This window comes from Gorilla gorilla, chromosome 2 (assembly GCF_029281585.2).
Source record: "Gorilla gorilla gorilla isolate KB3781 chromosome 2, NHGRI_mGorGor1-v2.1_pri, whole genome shotgun sequence".
NCBI lineage: Eukaryota > Metazoa > Chordata > Mammalia > Primates > Hominidae > Gorilla > Gorilla gorilla.
Window position 1 is genome coordinate 29,786,844 of NC_086017.1, and position 23,141 is coordinate 29,809,984.

At 41.0% G+C, this 23,141-nt stretch overlaps 1 protein-coding gene across 1 annotated transcript in view; it reads left to right on the forward strand.

Moving 5' to 3' along the window:
* The first annotated feature begins 334 nt into the window (after positions 1–334).
* The window catches only part of RAB5A (RAB5A, member RAS oncogene family), a 44,744-nt gene continuing 21,937 nt past the window's right edge, over positions 335–23,141 (forward strand). Inside the window, exons 1-2 of the mRNA XM_031009326.3 lie at positions 335–894; positions 4,194–4,449. Coding sequence (XP_030865186.1) covers positions 4,287–4,449 — 163 coding nt within the window. The 5' untranslated portion in view covers positions 335–894; positions 4,194–4,286. The remainder of the gene's footprint in view (positions 895–4,193; positions 4,450–23,141) is intronic.

Consider the following 23,141-nt stretch of genomic DNA (forward strand, 5'->3'; position numbering starts at 1 on the left):
GCAGCCTTTACCGATCTACCCAACCCCAGGGCCATTTTGTGGGAGGAGGTTCTCTCGTGCTAGACAAGTTCCCTCTAATAAAGCCCCTTAGCCGAGATGCCAGGATTGGGGTGAGGGAACCTCGCCGCTCCCACAAGGGCTGGGCACAAAAACAAACAAAAAAACACAAGTTATTTTGATCTTCCCCCAAAGAATAGTAAAGGAATTTCCCCCGACCCCGGCCGCCGGGAGCCCAGAGACCCCCAGCCGAAATAACAATGGCGCTGGAGAGGGCGTGGCCCCGCGTACCTGGGGTGGGGGAAGGGGAGAAAGGCGGCCAGTTCGGATCTGAGCCACTCGCAGGGTCACGTGATATCCTGCCTCCTCCCGCCCCGCGAACAAACCTGGGCGGGGAGGGATTCGGGCAGGGGCGGGGAAGCGGAAGGAGCGGGCGGACTGGCGATGATGGGAAGTGACGAAGTGGCGCAGTTCGCTGCGTGCAGCGACGTGGCGGCGGGGCCGGCACCGGGCAGCGGAAGTGGCTCCGGCGGTGGGACTTGAGTGTTTGTGTTTTGGTTCGTGAAGGAGCCGGCGGCTGGCCTTGGGGGAGGAGGCAGAGGGAGGAGGAGGAGAAAGAATTAGTCGGAACTCCAGCGCTGGCGGCGGCGGCGGCGGCGGCGGAGGAGGAGAAAGGAAAGAGGAAGGCGGAGCGGCGAGAGGCGGAGACGGAGCCCGACAGGGGCGGCACCACGGCACGAGCCCCGCACAGTCCAGTGTGAGGGGAGCGGCGCGAAGAGCAGGCGACGCCGCCGCCGCCACCACCACCGCCATAGATACACTCTCATCCTACGGGCCACGCCTGGGCCTTGCTGCCAGGAAGCTTCGGCCCCGCAGCTCGGCTTGCTGCGGTCTCAGGTAACCGAACCGAACCGCCCCTCCCCCTGCGCAGCGGGGGCCTGGACCCCAGGTTATCCGCGGTCCCCAGCCTGTCCGCGGCCCTGCCGGTACTGAGACCCCCCACCCTTTCTCCCTCACGCGCAGCGGTGCCCTGGACCAGAGAACTATCGAACCCGGCGTCTTGTTCTGCCATCCCTGGTGACTCATCCTCAAGGGGCTCTGGAGACCGGGATTTGGGGACTGACTGAGGGAGCGACGGGTGTCACCCTTTTCCTTCTCAAGATGGCGCCGTGGAAAGTGTATTGGAGGCCGCGGTTCCGCCTGGTCCCTGTCCTGGCAGTCCTGGGGGTCTCGGTCAAAGCAAGGCAGGTTCGGGGGAGGAGGTTGGAAAGGCCAAGGGACCTGGCGAGTGCTGCTTATCCAGGCGATCTGTAGTTGGCTATTAGCTACTCAGGTGCTCTCCAAGCAGGAACCTGGGCCTACTGCAGGTGTCAATGTGGGGAGCTCCGCCTACCTTCAACTTCCAAAGATGAGTAGTGTTGGTGGGTGGGAGGCTCGTCAAAATAGGCTGTCTAGAGACTTGTTTTCTGTTTGGAAGGTAGTGAACTACAGCGTTAAATAAATTCAAGATAACAGGACCGCTGAACTCCTTCACTGGGTAGAGACCATGGAACTTGCTCTGGCGTTATCTTCCCTGGAAGCTGCTTACCTCTGAGACTTTCAAACTTGTTAAGTTCTGAACGTCGTAGTTCACATACTTGGTTTTTGTCTTGCTTAAATGGAATCAAAGCGTTCAATCAGTTGCCTTTCACATAATAAGAAAAAAACACTTGTACACCTCTGGGAATACTCAAGACTGCTCATAAACTTTATTCCTGAAGTAAAATGGAAATGATAACTCAGCATTTGTGTAAGCAAAGTACATGGAACAGTGCCTGGCACAAAATAAGTGCCCAGTCAATTTTTTGATCAAAGAACCCTTAGAAGGATTTTAACTATAGAATGAATAACAGTTATTTTCAAAAGATTACAAATGTATATTATGCAAAATTCTTGTTTTGCAAAACAAGTTTCAGTAAGCAGTGAATACAAATGAATGCACGTAATTTTTAACCTTAGTGTTATGCTAAGTGTATATTTACCATTAACTTTAGTTATTTCCTGTTTGAGATCCTTAGGGGAAGTAGCCACAATTAAGTAGCTTTACACCTTAAAAGTCAAAGTGAAATCAGAATCGTGTTTGATTTTTTTTTTAATGGGAGTCTGATGTTTTCCCTGAAATTTTGGAAGTGCCGTGGAAATTTGGAGCATATTGTCCTTGATAAGTAATTTCTTGTTTTCTTAGCTAAAAAGACAAATGGAAAATGTTTTAATTGATACTGTGTGTGTAATATCTGAAGATGTATTGGTGCATTTTCAGTATATATGATGTTCTATTGATATTTTATCATTTTCTTATCAAAGGAGCACATTATTGGCAATTTCAATCCTTACTATGTATATTAGAGATTGTTTACATGTATTGTTTTATTTAATTGTCACATCAGCTATGCAAGTTAGATATTATGGGAATAGAAACTTGGAAATTAAAGAGTTTGCCCAGACGGAAATTGGTATAGCCAGGATTACACCCCCAAATCTGGTATGCTTGTGGGGGAGGGGGCATTTTTATTTATATCTTGTTATTTGGAAGCAACTCAGATATTACGTCAGTTAATCTGTAAATATTTCAGTATGTAATGGTAAAAGATAAGGACTCTAAAAAGCTGGTGTTTAGTTAAGGCAAGGAGGTAGTTTCATTGCCTTAAGAACTAAGATCTCGTGGACATGTTAGGGAATTCATTATGAAGAGCGTATTATAAGCTCATTTTATGGGAAAGGCATATTTCTTTCTTTTGTTTTTAATATAGAGACAGGGTCTCACTGTGTTGCCCAGGCTGGTCTCAAGCAGTCCTCCTGCCTCACCCCCAAAGTGTTGGGATTTACCGGTATAAGCCACTGTGTCCACTGTGAAAGACGTATTTCTTATATGAGATAGCTAAATGAAATATAGCAGGGTTTTTAGAGAGGGAATCATCAGGTTTAATATATTAGCATGTATTCGGATTTTGATTAAAGATAGAAGGAAACTGTTAAGATTGGTTTGTGAGTGGATTGAAAAAGGTTCTTCAAATATTCACTAATTCCTTAGAGATTAAAAATTAGCATAGAAGTCGCCATTCAGGCTAGATTTTTTTAATGTGTTGTTTAAATAAAAAATAATGGCCTGCAGGCTGGGCGTGGTGGCTCACACCTGTAATCCCAGCACTTTGCGAGGCTGAGGCAGGAGGATTGCTTGAGCCCGAGAGTTGTCAAGATCATCCTGGGCAACATAGCAGTTAAGTGTCTCTACCAAAAAATTAGCCTGGCATGGTTCTGAGCGCCTGTAGTCCCAGCTACTCAGGAGGTTGAGGCAGGAGGATTGCTTGAGCCCAGGAGGTCTAGGTTGCAGTGAGCTGTGGCCACGCCACTGCACTCCAGCCTGGGTGAGAGAGCAAAACCCTTTCTCAAAAAAATTTTTTTAAAAAATGGCATGTATATTGTTCATCTAAAGACTACAAAAAAGTTACAATTAGTGTAAGTAAATAAGTCAGTAATAATCACCACATGGAGAACAACTGTTAGCATTTCTGTGTATGGTATGCTTGAGCAGATGAGGAAACAGTTTTAAGTCTGCCGTTAGGCACACAAACCTGGGAGACTGAAAATATTTGTTGTCCACAATTACGATTAATTAAATGAAAAATGCATCGTTTAACAGAAAACTTCAAATAATACTAAATTTTAGGATCTGTTCTAAAAGTTTCCCATTTATTAATAACATAATTTTTCTTAAAACAATGTTAATCCAAGTAGCCTGGCTACAGAACTTGAACTCGAGTCATCTCTCAGGTTGCCTGGGTTTGAAACTTGGCTCTGTCACTTCTGTGACAATAACTGTGTGACCTCAATTAAGCTTCTTAATATCTGTGTGCTTGTTTCCTCATTTATAAGGATTGTAATAATATCTCATTTTATAGGATTGTTGAGAAGTTAAGTACTTAAAGCACTGCCTGGCACAAAGTTGAAGCTTTGAGGTTAGCCTTTAAAAAAAAAAAGTAATTTTGGACTCACATCCTATACCTTTGAATTTCCTTTAAAAGATAGTGACATAATCTAAAGGGCATTGAAGGTCTAGTAGAGTTTAAGATAATCATGCTATAGGCAAAATTTAAAGTGATTAATAGTAAATTTGCTTTACTGGTTTGTATATTTAATTCATAATTGTTTCTTTACAGGTTTCTTTACCTCCAGAAAGAAGAATATTGGCCCCTTGAATTCTGGAAGTTCATTGAAGAGTCTGAAATTAGGGACTTATTTCAAATTTGGACATGGCTAGTCGAGGCGCAACAAGACCCAACGGGCCAAATACTGGAAATAAAATATGCCAGTTCAAACTAGTACTTCTGGGAGAGTCCGCTGTTGGCAAATCAAGCCTAGTGCTTCGTTTTGTGAAAGGCCAATTTCATGAATTTCAAGAGAGTACCATTGGGGGTGAGATTTTCTTTTTTCCCTGCTTCATTTAATCAAATCATACATTGACAGAAAATATTTTGATGTTCCAATTGTGTGATTATGAATAGCTAAATAAGTCATAGAGTGAAGAAGAGCTGTTCAGCTTACCTTAGCTTTAAAACTTGCCTTTATCTTTGTTAAAATGATGTGTTTTTATATTTGATTGTTTGGTTAATCCCTTGTGGTTATATTGTAGCTAAAATACAGATAAAAAACATGAGTAGAATCAGTGTCTCAAGTAATAACATTTGACCTGATACCTGTTTCTAGCTAACAACTAGAAGCTTCTTCAAATTAATACAGTACATGTTTGTGCTCAATTATATTGGTTTAAAATGAATAGTAAAAAAGGTAATCTTAAATTCTAATCTATATAACTGAAGTATTTGTAAATAATTATACTTATTTGTAAAATTAAATGTAATTAAATACTGCTAGATGTACTTTTTTTTGGTATTTAAGAGATGGGATCTTGCTGTCGCCTAGGCTGGAGTGCAGTGTCCGGATCATAGCTCACTGCAGACTGCAGCCTGAAACTCTAGGCTCAAATGATCTTCTTGCCTTAGCCTCCCACCAAGTAGTTGGACCTAAGGGTGCATGCCACCATGCCAGGCAAGTTTTTTTTTTTTTTTTTTTTTTAAGAGTCGAGTCTCGCTGTGTTTCCAGGTTGGTCTTGAACTCCTGGCCTCAAGTGAGCCTCCAGCCTCAACCTCCCAGGTAGCTGTGATTACAGGTGCTCCCTGCTGAGATGCACATGTAAGAATGCTCCTAAGCTGAGGGAAGAGAAAAAGTGATTAATGGAAAGGGACATAACAGGAAAATGGAACCTGAAGAAAAAGATGAAAGAAGAAGGGAAAGAGTAGGCACTGACAAGGGTGGTTATGGTGGGACAGAGACGAGGGGAAGGTAAGATGCAGGGTGAAAAGGAGACAACAAACAGTACAGTATCGTCAAGAGAGGACGTGAAATGGGAAAATTGAATTTTAGCTGGGCATGGTGGTGCATTCCTGCAGTCCCAGGTATTTGGAGGCTGAGGCAGGATTATTTTAGCCTGGGAGTTCAAGTCTAGCCTGGGCAACATAATGAGAACCCATCTCTTAAGAAAAATTGACTTTAATCAAAGAAACCTATAATTACATAGCAGTGGGACAAGATAGCCTCTTTTGGGCTTGTGTTTCATCTGTGAAATGATGCTTTTCAATTAGATGATGTGTGGCAAGAGCCACACGGTTTGAGATTCACAATATTTTGCAAGTGATATATAATTAAGCAATGCTGTTTTCTAAAGTATTCGTGTATATATTTTAACCCCATCCTGTAAAATTAAAGTCAAACTTTGGAAATAAGACAGGTAGATACCAACTGGCATGTGGCAACTTCTTGGAATCTGTCTTTCAGAAGCAAAACTTTATACTGTGCATTTAGTGAATGCTCTTCTGCAAATATACTTGAGAATGTTATTCATAATCTTAGACCCATTCTAGTAAGATAAGTTACAGAAGTCTACTACCTCCTGGCCTTTGTATATCTTGTTAAAATGTTATATTAGAATGTTTTATGTTTTTTCTAATGGCTGAGCATCAGAAAGCATCATGGAACTTTTATTTTGAGTCAGAAGTCTTGGCATTTTAAAAAATGTTAATACACAATATATTAGACATCTTTGTGATTTTTTTTTTTCCCTGAAAGTACATCCACATGTGATTTTGTTGTTGTTGTTGTTGTTGTTATTGTTAATACATTATATCCAGTTTAATAATGAAATACTACTTCTCAAGAAGGTTTTGCTTCCTCCAGAAGTGATTTGGTCAAAGCTAACTGTCCCATCTAGTAGGGAAAGTTTAAAGACTGCTAGATCATGTCCACCCACTTATTTGACTGTTAATGGAAGCGTTTCCCAAAGTATATATGCATTCTGGGTTAAATACCTGGGCCACATAGGTTTGGGACTTACTATATGCTACTCTTCTCCCCTCTCTTTATTATTTTATTAAAACAATAAAAACTCTGAAGTACTGTAGTATAGGACTTAATTCCTGGGGAGCTTTGCAAGAGCTTAAGATTAGAATTTTTATCTTGTTTTGGATAATGCACTTCTAAGTTTATTTTTTCCTAATGATAGCTCAAGAAGGATGTTTAAAAGAAAAATGTAACCCCATATCCTGTGTATCATAAATATATCTCTGATATGTGTGTATCTCTATATAATCTCCATGTAACACCAGTTAGATTGTCTAGATTTCGTTAATGAATTTTTCATAAAGATTTTCATTTCTATGTGTAGAGCTTCCTGTTTAAAAACAAAAAGGAATTTGCATCCAAATTTCTATTAATCCTTTTTTTTTTTTTTTTTTTTTTTTGGAGACAAGGTCTCTGTCGCCCAGGCTGGAGTGCAGTGGTGTAGCCCTGGCTCACTGCAACCTCCGCTTCCCAGGATCAAGCAATTCTCATGCCTCAGCCCCCCAAGTAGGTGGGACTACAGGCGCAAGCCACCACTCCTGGCTAATTTTTGTATTTTTAGTAGAGATGGGGTTTCACCATGTCGGTTGGGTTGGTCTTGAACTCCTGGCCTCAAGTGATCTGCCTGCCTCGGGCTCTCCAAGTGCTGGGATTACAGGCATGAGCCACTGCCCCTGGCCCAGCTTTCTGTTAATCTTTATTGGATACTTTTTCACTGTGCTGACCCCATGTGAATACTATTCAGGAGGTATGACAGTACCATTATGATTATAGCTGTGGACACTATTCTTTTATGCTCTGTACTCATAGCTCTTCACCTTTAGGAACTAGAGTATATGTAAAGCATTTAAGAATTTTAAGGTTTGAGCTATTTCATGATCAACCTGAAAGGGCCATAACTTGTAGGTAATACGTATTTTTGTTTTGACTGTCATGTGGTAGAAGTTACCTGAAAAATGAAGCCAACCAACTCTTTTGCATTTCAACTGTTGGTTTATTTTTTTTGAGATGGAATTTCACTACGTGGCCCAGGTTGGAGTGCAGTGGTGTGATCTAGGTTGACTGCAACCTCTACTTCCCAGGTTCAGGCAATTCTCCTGCCTCAGCCTCCTGAGTAGCTGGGATTACAGGCCCACACCACCACTCCCAGTGAACTTTTGTATTTTTAGTAGAGACAGGGTTTTGCCATCTTGGCCAGGCTGGTCTCAGACTCCTGACCTTAAGTGATCCACCTGCCTTGGCCTTCCAAAGTGCTGGAATTATAGGCGTGAACCTCCACGCCTGGCCTCAACTGTTTAATTTTTCACTTTACTGTTTATATCTCCTAACATGAGTTATTGTTCTGAAGCACTCAAAATTTTAATCTCTATTTGATTGTGTTCGAAGGTGGATATCATATGTTACACTCTTGATTTGTGGATTCTGGATTCGTTAAGAATATCAAGATTTCTTTTGTAATTTGTGTGGTTCTTCCTAAATACAATAACTTGATTTACGAATTCCTGTTGTGCTGTGCGCGGTGGCTTGCATCTGTAATCCCAGCACTTTGGGAAGCTGAGGTGGGCAGATCGCTTGAGTCCAGGAGTTTGAGACCAGCCTGGCCAACATAGCAAAACCCCGTCTTTACAAAAAATACGAAAATTAACCGGGCATGGTGGCACACACCTGTAGTCCCAGCTACTGAGAAGGCTGAAATGGGAGGATTGCTTGAACTCAAGAGGCGGAGGTTACAGTGAGCCGAGACTGCACCACCACACTCCAGCCTGGGTGACAGTGAGAACCCTGTCTCAAAAAAAAAACAAAACAAAACAAAAAAAAGAATCCGTGTTGCCTCACCATACTTCATGCATCCTACCCCTATAGCACTTCTGATGAAATTGCGTGCCGTAGGTATAGCAATTTAGAGAATTCTAGCTTGTTTGTATGGGTTTAAAGTTTGCATGACATTTATGTTTCTATTGTTGGTCTAAAGTTAGCCCAGAGATTAGCAGGGAGCAGTAGGCTCAGAGAGTTGTCTTCCTTCTTTACTTGGTACTGCATCTCTAGGCTTGGTAGCTCTTCAGTAAATACTCTCAAAAAATACTTATTTTTAAGAAGACATTTATGTGATATGTATAAACAAATTAATCCTCAGTGGTTAGAATATGCAGTGAAATAGCAAGCAGACAATCCTTTTTTTATCTTCTGAGAAAAGTGCTTCATACCACAGTTACAGTTTTGTATGCACTAATCAAAAAATGTGTTATAAACTCTAAAGTTTAGATGATGGAACTGTACATGAAGATAACATTCCTCTTGCTGGTTCTGTGATTTTTGTACATTAGCTTAGAACAGTGGTCCTCAAAGAGCATTCCCACTTCCAGAAGCAGCTGCATTAACTAGGAACTTGTTAAAATGCAGAATCCCGTGTTGAATCAAAACATTTGGGTGGGACCAACAATCTAGGTTTTAATATAGATTTCCAGATGATTCTAATGGCATGCTAAGTTTGAGCAGTTGATTTTACATTGGTACTAACATTGATTCACCCATACATGGAATAATTGGGGGGTTTTTTTGAGGTGTGGTATTTGTCAGATTTTTAAAAACGTTGACTGGGCGTGGTAGCTCACACCTGTAATCCCAACACTTTGGGAGGCTGAGGCGGGCGGATCACGAGGTCAGGAGTTCGAGACCAGCTTGCCAATGTGATGAAACCCTGTCTCTGCTAAAAATACAAAAATTAGCCAGGCATGGTGGCGTGCGCCTGTAGTCCCAGCTACTTGGGAGGCTGAGGCAGGAGATTCGCTTGAACCCAGGAGGCGGAGGAGGTTGTTGCAATGAGCCGAGATCATGCCATTGCACTCCAGCCTGGGTGTCTCAGCGAGACTCCGTCTTAAAAAAAAAATTGTTCATGCAACTAACCTAGTTTGGGAATTACATGTATTATGTACTGCTCACATTACATGTTATCTGTATCTCTTTATAGGAGAATGCCTTCCTGTTAGCCACCTGCCAGACATCTTTAGGAAAGTATGATCCTTCTGTCCAATCAAGAGTATTCTGCTTTTTCTCTACTTAGGGAGTACCCATAGTTTTCAGTCATCTGTACCACTGCTGCTCTCCTTTCTTGTCACAAATGATCAAGGCCTGATAATACACAAAATTAATTAAGAAATTTAGTGTAGGCCGGGCACAGTGGCTCATGCCTGTAATCCCAGCACTTTGGGAGGGTGCCAGCACACTGGCAGATCACAAGGTCAGGAGTTCGAGACCAGCCTGGCCAACATGGTAAAAATACCAGAATTAGCTAGGCGTGGTGGTGGGTGCCTGTAACCCCAGCTACTCAGGATGCTGAGGCAGGAGAAACATTTGAACCCAGGAAGCGGAGGTTGCAGTGAGCCAAGATCGTGCCATTGCACTCCAGCCTGGGCGACAGGGCGAGACTCCGTCTCAAAAAAAAGGAAATTTAGTGCAATTATTAACTCCAAGTGAAGTGCTGTTTCTACTTACATACTTAACATCCATCTAAATTGGTTAGCATGGCCAACTAGTTGTTTTTATTCTAAAACAACCTGTAACAGGAATAAAAGTTACTGTTAAAATGAAGAAAAACAAGGCTTATTTCAAAGTTATTAACATACTATTTTACCTAACAATTTATGGCCAAGTCATTCTAAAGAATAAACTATTGTGGTTAAGAGAGACTGTATCCAGATTGAAGTTTTTACCACAATGCCTGGCACAGTAAAAGGTTTATTAAATTATAGCTATTACAGTTACCATCACCACTGTTAACTTTTGGCTGAATCGTTTTGTCATTGTTGATATTTTTGTTGTTTTAATATGAGTATGTCTTAATACTCAAGACATAGTATTATCTTGAGATGGTAGCTGTTACACCTAGTGCATAGCGTTTGATTTAGAAAATTTGAAGATTTGAAAAATTTTGTGGTTTTTTTTCCTTTTTTTTTAAACAGCCTGCTCTGTTGCCCAGGCTGGTGTACAGTGGTGGCGTCAAAGCTCACTGCAGCCTTGACGTGGCCTCAAGTGGTCCTCCCAGGTAGCTGGGACTGACTATAGGCATGCACCCCACACTTGGCTAATTTTTTATTTTTTTGTAGGGACAGATCTCACTGTTGGTGCCTAAGCTGGTCTCAAACTCCTGGGCTACAGCAGTCCTCCCACCTCAGCCTCCCAAGGTGCTGGGATGAAAGGTGTAAGCCACTGTGCCCAGCCCAACTGTGTTATTTGTGAAAGTTTCTCAGAGGGAGAAATTACAGGGCTAAAGTACTACACGTGTGCATATATTAAAGAAAGTTTTTTCCAGTAACTACTTAATAATGTGTACTTGAAAACTGCTAAATTCTTAAATGTCCTCACCATTAAAAAATAGTAAGTGCCGGGCGCATGGCTCATGCCTGTAATCCCAACACTTTGGGAGGCCAAAGTGGTCAGATCACTTGAGACCAGCCTGGCCAACATGGCCAAACCCCATCCCTACTAAAAAAAAAAAAGCAAACATTAGCTGGGCGTGGTCGCGCACGCCTGTAATTCCAGCTACTCGGGAGGCTGAGGCATGAGTATTGCTTGAAACTAGGAGGCAGAGGTTGCAATGAGCCCAGATAGCGCCACTGCATTCCAGCCTGAGCAACAGAGTGAGACTCTGTCGCAGAGGTTGCAGTGAGCTGAGATAGCACCACTGCACTCCAGCCTGAGCAACAGAGTGAGACTCTGTCTCAAAAAAAAAAAAAGGTAAGTAGGCGAGGTGATCAATATTGAATTACCTTGATTTAGTCACCTCACAATGTGTACATGTATCAAAACATCATATTAATATACGTAAGTATATATTGTAAATACGTAACAATTTTTATTTTTCAACAATACCTTAATAAAGCTGGGGGGAATAAAGTTACTTCCTAAACAGAAAAGCTAGCCAGAAAATTTAAATCCAAATAACTCATGTTTTTCCAGTAGTAGAAAGCTTTCTACCATTGCCCTTCACTTGTTAGCCTTCAGAATGACTTGTTTGTATAATTATAATCTGTGCATTTATTTAATGTGCTTTTACCTTTTTGCATGTGCACATTGTTAAAAGTGCTTTTGAGAAAGGTTAGAAGACCTAGAGACCAAACCACCAGCTTGTGGTTTTTGATTCGTGAGAAAAAATGTGTGTTTGAAGTATTCATTCTACTTTCTGATACATTGATAGTTAAAATTTGTGGAAGTTAATCATTTGGTTTCAAGCAAAATAATAATATCTTTGTGCATCATATTTTCTCCTAAAAAGTACGTATTCAGAATTTGAGAGGTTGTTACCCAGAGAAGTTGGTAGAGATTTGATATTTCAAATTTATATCACAACCTAAAAAAATCTTTCGGTAGTCTTAATTATTCCCCAATTTCTTAGGTTAAAATATTATCATATGTGGCTACTTAAACATTCCCGTGAGCTGGGAGTCAGTATGCATGGTTCTAATCCTCACATGCTTTCATAAGCATTTATGTGAACTCTGTTTACACATTTGTAACACGAGAGTATTGAACTAGGTAAGGATTCTTGTAGGCCAGGTGTGGTGGCTCACGCCTGTAATCCCAACACTTTGGAAGGCTGAGGCAGGCATATCATCTGAGGTCAGGAGTTCGAAACCAGCCTGACCAACATGGCAAAACACTGTCTCTACTAAAAATACGAAAACTAGTGGGGCGTGGTGTCATGTGCCTGTAATCCCAGCTATTGAGGCGTTAGAATTGCTTCAACCTGGGAGCGGAGGTTGCAGTGAGCTGAGATCACACCACTGCACTTCAACCTGGGTGACAGGGCGCTGAGGTAGGGGAGACTGAGACATGAGAATTGCTTCAGCCTGGGAGGCGGAGGTTGCAGTGAGCTGAGATCGCACCGCTGCACTTCAACCTGGGTGACAGAGCGAGACTCTGTCTCAAAAAAAGAAAAAAGGATTCTTGTAGAGCAGATGTTATTATAAACTGTGTACTCTTCTTATTAAACAATACAGTCAATACAATTTAACTTTTGTTTTCTTAAAATGTATTTCAAGATTTGGAATCATTATGAGCATCAGTTTTTGCCTTGCCGTGCTTAATGTGTTGATGTCCTCTGGTGCTTTGGAAGTATTCAAGCTGTTTGGTAGAATGATTTTGCCAAATAGCTCTTAGTGAACTGCTACTGATTCACTAATTTACTGCTTTTATTTGTTATATATGGGAAATATTAGGTTGTCTAAAGCAAATCAAAATAAAACCAGAAATCATCTCTGATGATTCTAAAACTAGAAATCAGGGACGACTTCTTGGTATAGTTTGAGAGACAGATTGAGTGAACATTGTAATCTGGTGCTATATATTAAAGGTTTTTAAAAGTGATATTATATGCCACTTTTTAAAAATTAAGCCTAAATCTCCAACTGATCTTCCTGTTATGTACTAATTTATATATATATATATGTATATATAAATCAATCTCCGAAAGAAGATATACATAGAAAGTAGTCTCAGTTACATTCCGAGGAAATCTGTAAATTTGCATAACCTTTAGTGCATGGACTTTGTGAGATTTATTCTGGCTGCATTTACTCTTCTTTTGCTAGCTTTCTGGTTGTGTTCTGATTTTTTTTTTTTTTTTTTTTTTTTTTTTTGAGGCAGGGTCTTGCTCTGTTGCCCAGGGTGAAGTGCAATGATGCGATCATGGCTCACTGCAGCCTCAGCCCCCTCAAGCAGTCGTCTCACCTTAGCCTCCCAAGTAGCTGGGACTACAGGTGTGCACCACCATGCCTGGCTAATTTTGAAATTTTTGTAGAGGCGAGGTCTTGCTGTGTTGCCCAAGCAGGTCTTAAAACTCCTGACCTCAAGTGATCTCCTGCCTTGGCCTCCCAAAGTGCTGAGATACAGGCATGAGTCACCGCGCTAGGCTGTGTTCTGAATATATAAGGTTTCCAGATAATTGATCTTTTTGGAGACACACTCAGAGGCACATGAGAGACACTTGGTTTTGAATAATAATTGGTGGAGGCTGTGGGATGGCAAGTGTTTTAAAATTTTGCTTTTAGAATAGAATAAGAATTCTTACTTAATAGAAACATGGGAAATTTTGGCAAACTGTTTCTTTCTCCCTTTTTTAGGTCATATACCATAATAACCTGACATTGCATATACATAATCTTGTTTATGAAGTATGCTGAGTAAATTTATGATAGGATAGTATCATTTGGAGTTAAATCAAAAGCCTTTTCAGCAAACCTCTTTGTGAAGGAGAATAAAGATGTGTGAGAGTAAGAAAAGCAATAAGAGTACTTCTAAAGGTTTTTGTTTGTTTTTGAGATGGGGTCTCGCTCTGTGCCAGACTGGAGTGCAGTGGCATGATCATGGCTCACTGCAGCCTCAACTTCTGGGCTCCAGCCATCTTCCCACCTCAGCCTCCTGAGTAGCTGAGACCACAGGCATGTGTGCCCCTGCCCCCAGCTAATTTTGTATTTTTGGTAGAGATGGCTATTCTCCATGTTTCCCAGGCTGGTCGCGAACTCCTGAGCTCAAGCAATCAACCTGCCTTAGCCTCCCAAAGTGCTGGGAATACAGGCGTAAGCCACTTTTTCAGGCATCATTTTTTGTCTTTTAATTCATTGGCTACCTTGATGTATATGTAAACTTTAGTTACCTAGTTGCTAAATTCTTCAAAATGAAAGTTAAGTGTTACTGAAGTCATATGTTGGACTTTGAAAATAAGAATGCTCTACAAATCAGAATATCTGAAGTAAGTGTTGCTAAACAGCATTCATCCTCCGTTTGAGGAAAGGTAGAAGCAGGATGAAGAACCGGTTAGTTATTCATGGTTTTTTAAGCCTTAAGTGTTTGCAGTAGTAGTTGTTGGATATTCTTTGGGCCCCAAAGAAGAAGTGGGTAATCTTGATACGTGACTAGTCACTGCATAATTATCAGACACCTTCAGCTTTTCTCAGTCAAAAAACTGTTCTTTATCTTTGCATAAAACTAGAGCCAGAATATATTCCACCTAGTTACTATCATTTTTATTTGAGGTATAACATGAATAGAATTTTCTCCTCTATTGCATTCATAAGTAATTTGTAAATTTTAGAAAAATGTGACTTCTAGGAAATAAAGGATAATTTAAAGATAGGACACTTACAGTAATTACTTGTTATGCGATACATTCCTAGAAGTTAAACAGGATTTTCACAAGTTTCATCTGTACCTTACCATGGCTATATGGGGAGGTACTAATTTTATAGACAAGGAAACTGAAGCAATAAAGGTTAAGTATATGCTTGAAGTTTTGCAACTAGGTGACAGCTGGGATTAAAGACATCTTTCTGAAATGCCATTCATGTTCTGGAATGTACTGTGTATGTGTGTATTTCTCCTTGCAAGAACCTATCAGACTAGAAAATTTGGCTCATAGTTAGAGTACACATGACAAGTGTTCTGTTAAATAATATGTAGTATTTGACAGGTAGGGGCCTTCTTGCTGTGTATCACTTAAGGAAAATAATGTGAAAGTATTTTGAGAACAAAAGAATATAAGACAATTATTTAAATTGTCCATATTCCTAAATTATCACCACCATTTTCATTTTTATGCCATCATCATGTATCACACGCTGTATTTTAACTGACTTTAATCAAATGCATTAATTTGTTCATGTGAGTCAAAATTGAAGAGGTTTATAAGATTTACAGTGAAAAATCTCCCCCTCATCTTCTGTCTAGCCCACTCAGTTCTTTTTCCCAAAGATGATGTTACTTTGTTATATATCCTTGCAAAGTTACTACTATACTCAAATCTATATATTCTTGTCTCCCTTTTTACAAAATTTGAAATATGTCAGATCTGCTGTAATACACTTTTTATTTTTCACTTTAATGCTGTTCTAGTTATCTATTGCTGAGACACAAATGACTCCTCCAAAATGTAGAGACTTAAAATTATTTTGTCATCTCCATGGTTCTGGTGAGTGGGCTTAGTAGGTGGTTCTCACTCTGATCTTTTCCTTGCTCTTGCAGTTCATTACGGGGCAAGAATCATCTCAACACATCTGGCAGTTGGTGCTGGCTATTGGTTGGGACCTCAGATGGGGCTGTTAGCTAGAACACACCTACATGTAGTAGCCTTTTATGACTTTGCTCCAGAAGTCACATAGATAGATAGCATCAGTTCTATTCTAGTCACAGGCCTGTACAGATTCAAGGGAAGAGTGTCAACATCACACTGTAAGAAGAATGTGGTGTAGAATGTCTTGTTGCAGCTGCCTTAGAAAATACAATCTACAGGCTGGGCGTGGTGGCTCACACGTGTAATCCCAGCACTTTGGGAGACTGAGGTGGGCAGATCACGAGGACAGGAGTTCGAGACCAGCCTGGCTAACATAGTGAAACCCCTTCTCTACTAAAAATACAAAAATTAACCGGGCATGGTGGCACGTGCCTGTAGTCCCAGTTACTCGGGAGGCTGAGGCAGGAGAATGGCTTGAACCTGGGAGGTGGAGGTTGTGGTAAGCTGAGATTGCACCACTGCATTCCAGCCTGGGCAACAGAGCGAGAGTCCATCTCAAAAAAAAAGTACTGTCTGCCGTAAGACCTATCTATATCAAAAGAACATCCGCATTTTTTTTGGCTGTAACAGTATTCCCTTGCATGGGTCATATTAGTAATATCAGTTCTCTAGTTTTAGATATGCACATTGTTATATCTTTGGCTGTAATAGTACTGTACTAAATAACAGTAAGCAGTAATTTCTCACATATTTTCAGTATATCTGCAGTATATATTTTTAGAGCCCATTGTGTTTGGTTTCTCTTTTCTTTTTTGATTTTTTTTTGAATCGGGGTGTCACTTGCCCAGGCTGGTGTGCAGTGACGCTGTCATAGCTCACTGCAGCCTTGAACTCCTGGGCTCAAATGATATTTCCACTTCAGCCTCCCAAATAGCTGGGACTACAGGTATGCACCAACACACTTGGCTGATTTTTAAATTTTTGTAGAGAAGGGTTCTCATGTTGCCCAGGGTAGCCTCAAACTCCTGGCCTCAAGCCATCCTCCTACCTTGACCTCCCAAAGTGTTGGGATTAAAGGCATGAGCCACCATGCCCAGCCTGTGTTTAGTTTTTCTGTGAAGTATTCATAACCTCATGTTATTTCTATGTAGATTTCTTTATAATAGTCACACTACTGTGTTCCATTTGATTTATTAATGGTAATATTTCTCAGTACATCTATATTGTCATATTTTAGTATCTGGCAATCTTCTCTTTTTATTATTTTTTAACTGTTCCATTGTTGGGCATTTAATGTTTGCTTTTTTGTTTGCTGTTTTAGGTAGTCACCTAATAGGGGATATCTTAGAATTTCACCCCCCACCCCGACTTATTTTCGTAAGATCAATTTCTAGAGGTGATTACTGAACCCAAAGGAATTTTATCCTAATAAAATTGTTTTGTAGGATCGAAAGAATTCTAATCTTCATCCTTTTTTATCCGTTAGAGATACACCCAATTTCTTTGGGGGTTGGCATAGATAATTATATCCTGGGATTACAGGTTTCCTCTAACTGTTAATAGGAGTTTAAAGTTTTCCCTCGCTGTTTAGTCTTCTTTTCTATTATGTTGTAAAATTCTCAGATATCAGAACTTTTGTTTTTGTTTTGAGAGACAAGGTCTTCCTCTGTCACCCAGGCTGAAGAGCAGTGGCATGATTATGGCTCACTGCAGCCTCCACCCCCGGGCTCAAATGATCCTCCCACCTCACCCTCCCAAGTAGATGGTACTACGTGTGCATGTGCCACCATGCCTGGCTAATTTATTTTTAAGATGGAGTCTTGTTATGTTGCCCAGGCTTGTTTTGAGCTCCTGGCCTCAAGCAATCTTCCTGAGACAGGAATCCCAAAGTGCTGGGATTACAGGTGTGAGCCACTGTGCCCAGCCAAATATTAGAACTTTTAAATTCATTTAGTATGTAAGCTTACTGCCAAGCATGAAAGAATCACTTTGAAGGCCAGTAATGTTTTAAAGGTCTGGAAGATTCTCTTGAGGGCTAGGAAGCATTATGTGCTAGGTTCTTGAACCAGGAGAAAAGGGGTATCACTAAGAAGAAGGGAAGGAATCCTGGTATGCAAAATAGCTTGGGCGCTATCCTTGCACATTTGACAAGTTTAGTGAAGTACTATTGAACTGTTCAGTAAAGTATCTGTTGCCTATAGATAAAATGTCTTTTGTAGATACTTATATATCTACCTACCTGTAGATATCTATATATCTACCTACCTGTAGATATCTATATATCTACCTACCTGTAGATATCTATATATCTACCTACCTGTAGATATCTATATATCTACCTACCTGTAGATATCTATATATCTACCTACCTGTAGATATCTATATATCTGTATCTATATATCCCTTAAAGCTAAGCTAATTTCATTAACCTTTTCTCTGTTGATACTTGTTTGGTAGCCTTTATCTGATTCTAGTTAATAACTCGTACCCTGTCATTTTTTTAAAAATACCCTTTGTTTTTTGTAATGTGTTCTTTCATTCTTCTTCCCAATTCAGTTTTGGTACGTTCCTGTTACGTAAATCTAATCTGGTGAGCAGAGACTTTCTTAGGATTATGCCACTTGGTGAGGCAATCACAGGGTCTTAGCCCTGAAGGCGCTCATACTGACTTTATCAGTTTATTCTAGGGTGATCAGGTTTGGGGCATTAACTTAATACTAACAAACTCCTAAGATTAATTTTTTTTTTTTTTTTTTTTTTTTTGAGACGGAGTCTGGCTCTGTCGCCCAGGCTGGAGTGCAGTGGCGCCATCTCAGCTCACTGCAAGCTCTGCCTCCCAGGTTCACGCCATTCTCCTGCCTCAGCCTCCTGAGTAGCTGGGACTACAGGCGCCCGCCACGACGCCCGGCTAATTTTTTGTGTTTTTAGTAGAGACGGGGTTTCACCATGTTAGCCAGGATGGTCTCGATCTCCTGACCTCGTGATCCGCCCGCCTCGGCCTCCCAAAGTGCTGGGATTACAGGCGTGAGCCACCGCGCCCGGCCAGATTAATTTTATTTTATTTATTTGTTTGAGACGGAGTCGCCCAGGGTGGAGTGCAGTGGCGTGATCTTGGCTCACTGCAACCTCTGCCTCCCTGGTTCAAACGATTCTTGTGCCTCAGCCTCCTGAGGCTGGGACTACAGGCGCATGTCACCACGTCTGGCTTATTTTTGTAGTTTTAGTAGAGACAAGGTTTCACCATGTTGGCCAGGCTGGTCTTGAACTACCTCAGGTCCCACCTTGGCCTCCTAAAATGCTAGAATTACACAGACGGGAGCTACCATGCCTAGCCAAAACTCCTAAGATTTACTTACTTACTTACTTTATTTATTTATTTATTTGAGACGGAGTCTCTCTCTGTCCCCTAGGCTGGAATGCAGTGGTGTAATCTCAGCTCACTGCAACATCTGCCTCCTGGGTTCACCTGTCTCTGCCTCCCAGATAGCTGGGATTGCAGGTGCATGCCACCGTGCCCGACTAATTTTTGTATTTTTAGTAGAGATGGGGTTTCACCATGTTGGCCAGGCTGGTCTCCCACTCCTGACCTCAAGTGATCCACCCGCCTCGGCCTCCCAAAGTGCTGGGATTACAGGTGTGAGCCACTGTGCCCGTCCCTAAGATTAATTTTCAAACAATGTGCATCAGTATGTTAGAAATACCTAGTGTTAGCCGGGTGTGGTTGTGTGGGCCTATAGTCCCAACTACTCTGGAGGCTGACTTGGGAGGATTGCTTGAGGCCAGGAGTTCAAGGGCGCAGTGAACTATGATTACACCACTGCCCCAACCTGGGTGACAGTGGGAGACCCTGTCTTAAAAAAAAAAAAAAAACTTAGGGCGACGATGTTCAGCTGGTGACATGTGGCTGACTGTCTTATGTACTGGTTAGTGGATTCCCTTAGAGTTGGGTGTCCTGTAAGGGTTGCTGTCAAGCTGTGATAGTAAAAAGCATTGACTTCTCAATATCGTTTACCCTAGACAGTGTTGGAGAAATGCTAATTTTTATTCTTTACCTCACTCTTGACTTCATGCAGGATCTTCCCTGTGTATCATTAATATTCTTCAGGATTTTAAATCGTTTCACAACTATTACCTTTAGATGTTGCTCATGGATTTTTTTATTTGTTTCCTTCCTTCCTTTATTTTTTGGGGCAGGGGTTGGGGTGGGGATGGGATGACAGGGTCTCACTGCCACCCAGGCTCAGGTGATCCTCCTGCCTGAGCCACAAACCTCTCCCACCAACACCCCCGCCCAGTAGCTGGGACTACAGGTGCACGCCACCACACCTGTTTTTGTATTTTTGTTAGTAGAGACGATTTCTCCATGTTGCCCAGGCTGGTCTCGAACTCCCGGGCTCAAGCAGCATACCCGCCTGGGCCTCCCAAAGTGCTGGGACTACAGGTGTGAACCACTGCGCCTTACCCAGATTTCTTTTTAAAATTGCGGTAAAATATCTGTAACACAAAATTTACCATTTTAACCATTTTTGAATATACAGTTGAGTGGTATTAGGTACTTTTAACATTGTTGTGTAACTATCCAAAACTTTATCTTACCTAGCTGAAACTCTGCACCCACTAAACAATAACTACCCCTTCTTCCCGTGTCTGGCAACTACCATTCACCTTTTTCTGTCTGACTCTGACTACTCTAGCTACCTCACATAAATAGAATTGTACAGTATTTGTACTTTTGTGGTTTCCTTATTTCATTTAGCATAACGTCCTCAACGTTCCATCCATATTGTAAAGCAAGTGCCAGAATTTCCTTCCTAAAACTTTTTTTTTTTTATTATTATACTTTAAGTTTTAGGGTACATGTGCATATTGTGCAGGTTAGTTACATATGTATACATGTGCCATGCTGGTGCGCTGCACCCACTAACTCATCATCTAGCATTAGGTATATCTCCCAGTGCTATCCCTCCCCCTCCCCCCACCCCACCACAGTCCCCAGAGTGTGATATTCCCCTTCCTGTGTCCATGTGATCTCATTGTTCAATTCCCACCTATGAGTGAGAATATGCGGTGTTTGGTTTTTTGTTCTTGCGATAGTTTACTGAGAATGATGATTTCCAATTTCATCCATGTCCCTACAAATGACATGAACTCATCATTTTTTATGGCTGCATAGTATTCCATGGTGTATATGTGCCACATTTTCTTAATCCAGTCTATCATTGTTGGACATTTGGGTTGGTTCCAAGTCTTTGCTATTGTGAATAATGCCGCAGTAAACATACATGTGCATGTGTCTTTATAGCAGCATGATTTATAGTCCTTTGGGTATATACCCAGTAATGGGATGGCTGGGTCAAATGGTATTTCTAGTTCTAGATCCCTGAGGAATCGCCACACTGTCTTCCACAATGGTTGAACTAGTTTACAGTCTCACCAACAGTGTAAAAGTCTTCCTATTTCTCCACATCCTCTCCAGCACCTGTTGTTTCCTGACTTTTTGATGATTGCCATTCTAACTGGTGTGAGATGATATCTCATAGTGGTTTTGATTTGCATTTCTCTGATGGCCAGTGATGATGAGCATTTTTTCATGTGTTTTTTGGCTGCATAAATGTCTTCTTTTGAGAAGTGTCTGTTCATGTCCTTCGCCCACTTTTTGATGGGGTTGTTTGTTTTTTTCTTGTAGATTTGTTTGAGTTCATTGTAGATTCTGGATATTAGCCCTTTGTCAGATGAGTAGGTTGCGAAAATTTTCTCCCATGTTGTAGGTTGCCTGTTCACTCTGATGGTAGCTTCTTTTGCTGTGCAGAAGCTCTTTAGTTTAATTAGATCCCATTTGTCAATTTTGTCTTTTATTGCTATTGCTTTTGGTGTTTTGGACATGAAGTCCTTGCCCACGCCTATGTCCTGAATGGTAATGCCTAGGTTTCCTTCTAGGGTTTTTATGGTTTTAGGTCTAATGTTTAAATCTTTAATCCATCTTGAATTGATTTTTGTATAAGGTGTAATGAAGGGATCCAGTTTCAGCTTTCTACATACGGCTAGCCAGTTTTCCCAGCACCATTTATTAAATAGGGAATCCTTTCCCCATTGCTTGTTTTTCTCAGGTTTGTCAAAGATCAGATAGTTGTAGGTATGCGGTGTTATTTCTGAGGGCTCTGTTCTGTTCCATTGATCTATATCTCTGTTTTGGTACCAGTACCATGCTGTTGGTTACTGTAGCCTTGTAGTATAGATTGAAGTCAGGTAGTGTGATGCCTCCAGCTTTGTTCTTTTGGCTTAGGATTGACTTGGCGATGCGGGCTCTTTTTTGGTTCCATATGAACTTTAAAGTAGTTTTTTCCAATTCTGTGAAGAAAGGCATTGGTAGCTTGATGGGGATGGCATTGAATTTGTAAATGACCTTGGGCAGTATGGCCATTTTCACGATATTGATTCTTCCTACCCATGAGCATGGAATGTTCTTCCATTTGTTTGTATCCTCTTTTATTTCCTTGAGCAGTGGTTTGTAGTTCTCCTTGAAGAGGTCCTTCACATTCCTTGTAAGTTGGATTCCTAGGTATTTTATTCTCTTTGAAGCAATTGTGAATGGGAGTTCACTCATGATTTGGCTCTCTGTTTGTCTGTTGTTGGTGTATAAGAATGCTTGTGATTTTTGTACATTGATTTTGTATCCTGAGACTTTGCTGAAGTTGCTTATCAGCTTAAGGAGATTTTGGGCTGAGACGATGGGGTTTTCTAGATAAACAATCATGTCGTCTGCAAACAGGGACAATTTGACTTCCTCTTTTCCAAATTGAATACCCTTTATTTCCTTCTCCTGCCTGATTGCCTTGGCCAGAAATTCCAACACTATGTTGAATAGGAGTGGTGAGAGAGGGCATCCCTGTCTTGTGCCAGTTTTCAAAGGGAATACTTCCAGTTTTTGCCCATTCGGTATGATATTGGCTGTGGGTTTGTCATAGATAGCTCTTATTATTTTGAAATACGTCCCAGCAATACCTAATTTATTGAGAGTTTTTAGCATGAAGGTTGTTGAATTTTGTCAAAGGCTTTTTCTGCATCTATTGAGATAATCATGTGGTTTTTGTCTCTAGCTCTGTTTATATGCTGGATTACATTTATTGATTTGCGTATATTGAACCAGCCTTGCATCCCAGGGATGAAGCCCACTTGATCATGGTGGATAAGCTTTTTGATGTGCTGCTGGATTCGGTTTGCCAGTATTTTATTGAGGATTTTTGCATCAATGTTCATCAAGGATATTGGTCTAAAATTCTCTTTTTTGGTTGTGTCTCTGCCCGGCTTTGGTATCAGAATGATGCTGGCCTCATAAAATGAGTTAGGGAGGATTCCCTCTTTTTCTATTGATTGGAATCGTTTCAGAAGGAATGGTACCAGTTCCTCCTTGTACCTCTGGTAGAATTCGGCTGTGAATCCATCTGGTCCTGGACTCTTTTTGGTTGGTAAACTATTGATTATTGCCACAATTTCAGCTCCTGTTATTGGTCTATTCAGAGATTCAACTTCTTCCTGGTTTAGTCTTGGGAGAGTGTATGTGTCAAGGAATTTATCCATTTCTTCTAGATTTTCTAGTTTATTTGCGTAGAGGTGTTTGTAGTATTCTCTGATGGTAGTTTGTATTTCTGTGGGATTGGTGGTGATATCCCCTTTATCATTTTTTATTGTGTCTATTTGATTCTTCTCT